Genomic DNA, 9366 nt, shown 5'->3' with positions numbered 1-9366 from the left:
GGAATAGATGTGGACCTAGGAAAGGCTACAGCCATAGCCACTATGAAACCTCCAACCACAGTGAAGGAGTTAAAAAGTTTCTTGGGGAAGGTCTCATACATTCGAAGATTCATCCCCGAGCTAGCGTCTATCACCTCTGCCTTCAGAAAATTGCTAAAAAAGGGGCAAAGCTTCAAATGGGGGGAGGCATAGCAGGCAGCCTTTAAAAGGTTACAGCAGATTATGATGAACCTCCCTAATATGCAAGCTCCAGTCCACAAGAAGCCACTATTGCTATACTTAGCCACCAACCAATACGCTGTGGGCGCACTAATCACTCAAGAAGATGGAGACAGAGTGACACAGCTGGCATATTACATTAGCCGAGCCCTAAAAGACACAAAAACTCGCTACCCAAGGGCAAAAAGGGCATGCTTGGCTATTGTGTATGCCTCGCAGAGGTTACGACACTATTTCCTGGCCTATGAGGTGTGGCCGATGACTAAGTCTCATGCTATCAAAGCCTTATTGCGACAGCCAATTCTCTCCTGCAGGATATCCCAATGGTTGCTGCAATTATCACAATATGATCTGAAAACGAGAACGCCCAAAGCGGTGAAGAGCCAGGCTATAGCGAACCTGTTAGCACAGTTCCCAGGAGAAGAGGAATTCCCGCTAGGTGATGAAGTCCCAGAGGAAGTAGCCGCGACAAAGGAAGTTGGGGAATAGTGGTTAATGAAGTTCGACAGGTCTTCTACGACCCAATCAGGGGGAGTGGGAGTGGTTTTGTATCATGAAGAAAACGAGGCTGCAGCACTATCATTCAAACTGAAATTCCCTTGTTCGAATAACACGGCAGAATATGAAGCCTACCTAACTGGGTTGGCCACGGGCGTGGAGATGGGGCTCAAACACTTGAAAGTGATAGGAGACTTGAACCTAGTGGTCTTCCAGACCAAAGGAAGCTTCTCCTTGAAGGAACCCAGCCTGGCCCCTTACTGGGCGATGGCCCAGAAGATGGAGGAGAGGTTTTCAACCTTTGAAATAGAACACACGCCGAGAGGCAAGAATCGATTCACGGATGCGCTAGCCACGTTGGGTTCGCAAATAGTATTTGAAGGGAATAGTGCCAAGATAGAAGTCAGTAAGAGGAGAGAGTCGATCGTAGAAATTTTGAAGGAAAAGTTCCAGGAGGAACAGTGCGAAGAAGATTGGCGAAATCCCATATGGGAAGTATTGATGAAGGGAGGTGAGCATGTGGAGTTAAAGGCGCCTAAAGATTATGCTCTGATAGGAGGAGAATTGTACCGCAGAATGCCAGGAGGAATCTTGTCAAGATGTGTGGGTCAAGAAGAGGCCTAGAGAAAGCTGAAGGAGATACACAATAAGACCTGCGGATCCTACAGGGAGATCAGCCTCTACCGCAGGCTCCAAATGGCAGGCTTTTCCTGGCCCAGTATGGGAAAAGACGCGAACTAAGTCCAAGTCCAATGAGAATCTAACAACTTGCGGCTGACAGAGAGGAGAGCTACGCTGTGTTTGTCAACGAGGACTAGAGAGGGCCCTTCACTCAGTACCTAGCAGAAGGTGTCCTGCTGCAGAAGCACAGTGAGCAATACAAGCTTAAAAGGCTAGTAACACGCTACTTTTTATACAATGGGGTCCTCTTCAAAAAGGGGTATGATGGAGACCCACTGCGTTGTCTGGGCCTCGAAGAAGCAAAAGGTATGATAAAGGAGATACACGCAGGAGAATGTGAAGAACACCAAGAAAAGAAGAAATTATACAGGTGTCTACTGCAGATGGGCTATTACTGGCCTACCATGAAAAATGACACGACAGAATTTGTAAAGAGATGCCACAGCTACCAAGTACAGGCCAACTTGATCCACACCCACCCGCAGCAACTACACAGTATGGTCATCTTGTGGCCATTCCACACTTGGGGGCTTGATTTGGTGGGGCCAGTTAACCCACCATCGCGTGGATACATATGGATCCCGGTTGCTACAGAATACTTCACCAAGTGGGTAGAGGCAGTGCCACTTCGCAAGGCCACGGGAGGAGCAGTGGCAAATTTCATTAAGGAGAATATAATCGTAAGATTCGGAGTTCCCCATAGGATCATTAGTGACAACGGCACGCCATTTGTCAACAGTGATGTAAGGAAGATGCTGGAATTCTACCAAGTTAAATACCATCGATCATCACCCTACTACCCGCAAGGAAATGGGCAAGCAGAGGCGACGAACAAGGTCCTCATAAAAATCATCAGTAAAATGAGCCAAGAGTATACAGGAGGATGGGCAACACATCTACCAGACACCCTTTGGGCTTACAGGAATTTGCCAAAGTCAGCCACAGGATTTTCACCTTTCTCACTAGTCTACGGAACGGAAGTGATGGGCCCGGCAGAAATAATGACCCCTTCCCTACGGGTTATGCAAACGAAACAAAAGGAAAAGGAGAAAGAGGTTTTTGCGGCAGAAAGATGTGAGGACCTAGAAGGGCTCGATGAGAAGAGAGAAGAAGCCCAGGAACATAGTCGCAGATACAGGCGAAGGATGACAGAAGCTTACAGCAAGATGACCAGAGAAAGGGTATTCGCAGAAGGGCAACTTGTGCTGAAGGTGGCAGATTATGTTAGAAGAGGCATGGCAAGACCATCTAAGTTTGCACCTAAATGGGAGGGACCCTTTGTGATAAGGGAGGCACACCCCACTGGGTTTTACCACCTAACTCAGACAGATGGCAAGGACTTGATGGACCCAATCAATGGGAAATGCTGAAGTATTATTATGCATAGAAGGAAGGAGGGTGAAAGATAATGAAACCACCTTTTTTCTTTTGTCTTTTTTTTCAGAGAATATCGTTACTCCCTTCTTCTTTTTTTCCTTTGTTTTCTCTTATCTTCCAAGTGGCTATGTCACAAAACAAGGAATTGTAATATGCTTTCATGAAAAGAATATGCAATGAAAAATTATGAAGCATTACAAAAAACATTCCACGTCATTATAAGTAGCTAGAAAGGATAGCAATAGCATCTCATAGTTACAAAACCCAAGTTGTGGCAAACCCGCCAAATGAGTGCACAAAAAAAAAAAAGAAAAAAAAAAAGAGGAGAACAAGACAAGAGAAACATAAAAGGGATTAAATAGAAAAGGAACTGGAATCACATCAACAGAGGCCAAAGATAAGAGTCCAGTCACCAAAGCGGCTAGAACCACCAGTGCTAGAAACAAGGCGCTCACGACGACCCTCAAAGTCTGTCACCTCCTTCCTCAGAACCTCAAGGCGCGCGTCAATAGCTTCAACGGTAGGCTAAATCTTCCTCATGAAATAAGCACGGGCAATCTCACGAAGATGGTCCAAGACAAACCCTACAGCAAACCCCACACTGACAAGTTCCTGAATCGCTTCCCTCCACTGAAGAATCCTCTTAGTCGAAACAGTGTCAACAAAGTTGTGCTCAATATCATTCATCATACCCCCTAGCAACTTTAGAAAGTGCTCCCTAGTAGAACGGCCAAACCTAAACTCTCGCATGAAGTCACTGCGACTACTGTAAATTGCCTCGAGATGGGAGGCGCAATCCTCAGGAATCCTAAAGCCATGGAAATCAACATAGGGAGGCCCGGAACCTCAGAAATCTACAAGGCCGAGGTCGTTAACCTCATGCTGATCAAACCGGGTAAAGAAGGCCACAACCTCACTCGCCGGATCAAGTGCCACAGCAAAACTACTACCCACCTTAAATTGAGAAGGAAAAGTAGGGAGCGAACCTAGCAGAAGGCACCAGAAGTGGAATAAGAACGTGCGACTAAGTAAGTCGAAACACATAGCGAATGAAGAATGGAGATAAGAGGAAAAGAGAGACTTTCCAGGCTCTACAGGAGTGGGGGCTGTGGGAATGGCAGAAACAAGTGCTACAAGTGTGGCAGAAGAAGTTACGGTGGGCATGTCCCTGTCTGTTGCCACTTCTGGCTCTTTTGAGGTCTTTGCAATAAGGAGGAATGGGCATGCAAAATAACGGGAAACCATAGCAGGAAGAGTGTTATACACAGAAGGGAGATAACAAAAAAAAAGGGGGAGGGAATTTTGGCGATACATAGAGATACGTACCCATGTATTCAACTTTGTGCCCAGAACTTTCCTCCTCTCCTTCAGATTTCGAGACCCTATTCTTCTTGGCCGGTTCATCATCAGAATCCTCCAGAATATCTTTGGATTCCTCGGAGGACAAGTCCGCGGTAGGACCACGTGTGGCAGAATCAGGAATGGAGGAAGGGGTGACCACTAAAGAAAAGCCATCCTTTGCGGCCTGGGATAGAGATGCAAAAGGGTCACTAGTAGAGATAATAAGTGGCGTGACCGAGGAAGCAACCTCGGCCTGAACAACAACAGCGGGACTATCCTTCTCTTGGGAAGTGGGCATCGAGGTAGGAGTGAGAACGATCGCATTGACCCCCCCAGCAGGAGCTCCTTGTGGAGCAGCAGTAGTAGAAGGGGTTCCAGCAGGAAACACCGTGTCTGCCCCATCAAAAAAGCCCTCCGTTAAGATGCCCTGGGAGGCAAAAATCTCCGCGGTTGTGGGACGGTGCACGAAGATGGGTTGAGGATCAGCCTGAGAAAAGAAAAAAGACAAAAGGTCGGAGACGCAAATATAAAAAAAAATAAAGGAATAAAAGGAAGAAGTCATACTTCAAGCTCAGGCTCATCCAGCGGAATGGGATGGGTAGCATTTGAGTCCTCCTTGTACTTAGACTGCAAGAAAAGAAACAAAGGGAAGGGAACAAGCCAACATGGGTTAGCCACAAATTCTAAACAAGAATGACAAAGAATAAGGAAGAGGGTTAGAGACGACATACCCTCCTCTCAGTAGTAGTGGGCACTTGGGGGGGGGAGAAGTCTTCCTTTTACCTACTAGAGGGAAGAGCGTCAGTGGATGGCCGAGGAATGGCAGGCTTGGTCTTGCCTACAGCAGAACGTTTGCTGGAACGAGTGCGAACAGGGGGGGGAGTGGTGCTCTCTAACACTATATTTCTCATGGGAGGCAGATCGCTTTCGAAAGGGACAATATCCAAGCAAGTATCAAAAGAATCATCACCTACCTTCTTCTTTACAGGCTTGGACTTAACAGAACTTTTCTTCGCCAGTACTGGTACATTGATCACTGTTGCCTTCTTTTCCCAGCCTGTGGGGTAATCACCGTCATGCCAATACCACCCTTTCTCCTCTTCGACCCACTCAAATATGGTAAAACGGCTTTGCTTCCTAGAATAAGCCCGCACAGATGCAGAAGGCTAAAGCAGGTGGGGATTGGCAGAGACAACCATGCTAAGTCCGTTTGGTGGAATGAGGGAAAATCCACGACTACCCAACAACTCTTTCTCAAAAGAGATCATCACTGCTTGCTAGTATCCATGCATAGCGACAGTACACATACCTACCCTCTAAGAGCCTGGGATAGTAATTGCTGTGAAGTGCTGGCTCTAGAACTCAAAGGCAGTATGCCGTAGGAAACATCGGATAGAAGTAAGAGACTTCGCAAGAAAAGACGGGCCATCAGGAATGTCTTAGTCCAGTCTAAATTACCTTCACACGCGGTTGGCAGGATAATGTACATACCTGACACCTTCATTAGCCAGATAAGGTAACCACCCAACGTTGGTGGCTATCAAATATGTTATAGCCCACTCATCAAACTCAGTCAGCGGGGTGGTAGTGCCAGCAACATCAGTGAAACTGCCCATACAGAATCCATACATGTATAACCTCTACCTAAATCCCTATACGCCTTCCAAGAAAACTCAACTCCTTTATCAAAAAACTCAACAATAGGATGCCCAATTGGCTTGAAACCAACCCAACGAAAAGCCAAAGGAAAATCAAAGTCAAACCTGCCACAGAAGTCTGTAATAACCCCTGGACATGAACTGTATTTCCCTCTGGCAAAGTGCACGAGCCTACACTTTGTCAGATGCTTGGCGCAGCGCTTGTACAACATATGCTGCAAGATGGTGCTGTGAACAGAAGTAGTGATCAAGTGACAAGAACCTGCCTGACTCTCGTCACTTCGCAGGATGTCTAGTTAGACATAAAGATGCCCCAGGAACATAGGTGCCAGTGGCAGACTCACCCCAGCAGCAATCTTGATAGCCAAACGAAATTACAGAGGCTTCACAGCGTAATGGGGGTGAGAACCAAAAACATACTTACATAACCAGAATGCGACAAAGGTTGCACGGCTGGCGGCGGCGGAAAGCTTTGAAGGAGTACTAATCCAAAACGACAATTTAGCGTTACCGCTCATCCTCTTCTTCAATTTGGCTTTAAGGGAGAACTAATCCAGAACGACCTTTTCACGGTCTGTATTTTTTACACTTCAAAACTGATATGTATTTTCATTAAATACAAATCTGTATTTTTTACACCTCAAAACAGATTTGTATTCTAAAATTAATATGTTGAAATTAAAATTCCTATATTTTACAATGCTTCTATTTAAATAAATAAAAACATATATTTGTGCATTCAAATGAAAAAAAAAATTACTTATTTTTATGTCTATGTTTATTTGTGGATTATCAAAAAAAATATAAGGAACTCGAGCTTAGCAAACTCGAGTTCCATATTACAAGGAACTTGAGCTTGGAAAGCTCGAGTACCATACATGAAAAAAAAAATACAAAACTCGAGCTTGGTAAGCTCGAGTACTGTGTTGCATGGAACTCGAGTTTACAAAACTTGAGTTCTATGTGGCATTTCTTCAATCAGAAAATCCACGTCAACAAAAGTTGTTTTATGAAACTTGAGTATTTAAAACTCGATTTACACAGCAAACTCAAGTTTCAAAAAAGTAGTATATTGTTATTTATTTTGTAAACAGTGGTATGTTGCCAATAATTTCTGCGAAAAATGTTTAATGGCCAATTTGGCCGCATATATTCTTTGCTTTTCTGTTTTCCTTAATTTCTTCTTATTCTATACTTCTTTAGCCCCTGCAATTATGGTAGACCTTAAAGGTGGTTTTTGTGGTTATTACCCACCACAACCAAACAACTCCTTATTTTGTGTCCTTCATTTATTTCGTTTATTGGTATATTGGAGTTCTTCAGGCTTTGATGCCATGAAGAAGAAGTGGGTGTGAGGAGAAGCTGACCACAATAATATATTTTTAAGAGACATGCTTATCACTTTTTCTTTTTCTTTTTTCTTTAAATCTGTATGAGATGGTATTTTTTTTTAAGGTTCATCTACAAATGCAATGATATGGTTGCCACTACAGGGTATCATGTTTAGTTTACGCTGGTATATGTGTTGCATGTAACAAAAACTAAGGATTTGTTTGGAATCTGCTTATTTTGCTAAAACTGAAAACTAATTGCTTAAAGTACTATAGATAAAGGTAAAATTTAGCTAAAATAGTATAGTAAGATCCATAAATAGTACAAAAAATACAGTGAAACCCATGAATAATAGCAAAAATAAGCTGAATAGTAAAATAAGTTAACAAAATTAATCATGCCAAATAGACACCAAATGTAGTTAATTTATAAGAATGAAATTGGGTGCTCTTGAGTTTAAACTTTAAAGTGTTGAAGATTAATTAAAGCTGCTTCGGTTTAAAAAGAAATTAAAAATAATCTCTATTAATTTTCATATACTTCTGCAGTGCTACTCATTTTATAAGCACAACTTTAATATTAAATATCCCTTAACATTCTATGACAATCAATTGAGAATGCAAATCTTGTATACTATTTTTTATATTTCACTAACCACAACTTATCATATATTTTTTATTTTTCTTATATAATAAGAGCATTAGCATCCAGTATTTAAAAAATATCTCTATACGGGGTTGGGCCTTGGGGCCATTGGGCCTTAGACCCTTGCCTTTTGGCACCAAACGGGGCAAGGCCCCAGGCCTGTTGGGTATTGGGTCTTGGGCCCTAGTCTTGAGATACAACACCTGACCCTCTCCCCATTGGACTTAGGACCTTGATCTGAACACCCCTTGAGACTCAATATGAGCCCAAAAACTGTAACGGGACCATTTTGCCTTGAACGTCAAAAGCTGGCCCCTCGTAATCAATCTTAACTTGATTGGGTGTGTGATTGCTTGGCAGTACGATGTCTTGGCTTCCCGGTATTGCCTTGGGGAATATCGCTGCCGAACAGTCTCTTAAAAATGGGAACCAGTTCCGATGCCATTACCACCGTCCCCGATAGAGCACCCACTTAGAAACGATGGAATTGGACCGCTATCAGAAGGTAATCATAACACCTCCACTTATCTCCAACTATAAATAGGAAAGTAGAGTAAGAAATTGGGGGTTGGCAATTCTGAAAGAAAACAGAGATAATAGGATAGCCATATAAAGGGAAGGGAGGGGGGGCAACTCTGTAAGGGGAAAGGGAGGGAGTTTTGTGAGAACAAGAATGTGTAACTGGACCTCTGAGCAAAGGGTCACCCATAGTAGGAAACCCAAAACCCACAATATAAATAAATTGTGAGCCAAAGTATAGGTCGAGCCCGTTAACCGTATTCTAGGTGCACACAATTGGCGCCGTCTGTGGGAATCCCCTATGAAGCTGTTGCTCTGCAGAGACGTGCACTAGAAAATTTCTAGAGGTTAATCAGGGAGTTACGCTGAAAGTGGCTCCGGTCTTCTTGGGGATCTACCTGGCGAGAAAGAAGGCAAAAGAGGCGTGAAAATAGGGAGCATGAGCGGGAAGAAGAGCAGTTCGGCCTTGGAGAACGGTCGTATCAAACTAACTAGACAATATCAGGTGCTTCGAAGTGTCGGCGTTTTGATGAGAGAGACGAGGAACTTGAACGATTGTGTAGGTTGGTAAGAGATTTGGAGTTGGAAGCAAGAGGTAGGCATCGAAGAAGAGACCGTTAAAAAGAAGAGACTGGCATTGGCTAATATCCGGGATGTAGATGAGAAAAGTTTGTGTGAAGAAACATAGTTACAGGATTTGGAGTGCTAGAGTCCCTCATGTCTAACAACGGGTAGCAATTCGACAGTAAAGCCTTTCGCAAGTTCTGTAGTGATCTCGGCATAAAAAATAGATATTCCACCCCAGCTTATCCGCAAAGCAATGGCCAAGCTGAAGCCACCAACAAAGTGGTCGTAAACGAATTAAAGAAAAGATTGGAGGGTACAAAGGGTAGGTGGGCCGAGGAGCTTCCAAACATTTTGTGGGCATATCGTACAACCCCCAGAAGGTCTACGGTAGAAACTCCATTTTCCCTAACGTACAAAGCGGAAGCCATCATTCCGGCCGAGGTAAACCTATGCAGTGTACGGGTTATGGGATTTGCCCTACCTATAACGACGAATTAATGGTAAAACGGTTGGATCTGTTAGAAGAATG

At 43.8% G+C, this 9366-nt stretch overlaps 1 protein-coding gene across 1 annotated transcript; it reads left to right on the top strand.

The window, feature by feature from the left end:
• The first annotated feature begins 714 nt into the window (after window positions 1-714).
• On the top strand, window positions 715-1341 carry LOC142605781 (uncharacterized). Its single transcript, XM_075777219.1, has one exon. The coding sequence runs from the start codon at window positions 715-717 to the stop codon at window positions 1339-1341; it is 627 nt and encodes a 208-aa protein (XP_075633334.1).
• The last annotated feature ends 8025 nt before the right edge of the window (window positions 1342-9366 follow it).

The sequence above is a fragment of the Castanea sativa genome, chromosome 8, assembly GCF_040712315.1.
Source record: "Castanea sativa cultivar Marrone di Chiusa Pesio chromosome 8, ASM4071231v1".
Taxonomy (NCBI): Eukaryota; Viridiplantae; Streptophyta; class Magnoliopsida; order Fagales; family Fagaceae; genus Castanea; species Castanea sativa.
This window is presented reverse-complemented; position numbering and strand designations above follow the sequence as displayed.

What these genes read in the sequence shown, in the direction of transcription:
- LOC142605781 (XM_075777219.1), top strand. Translation starts at nt 715, where the DNA reads ATGAAGTTCGACAGGTCTTCTACGACCCAATCAGGGGGAGTGGGAGTG.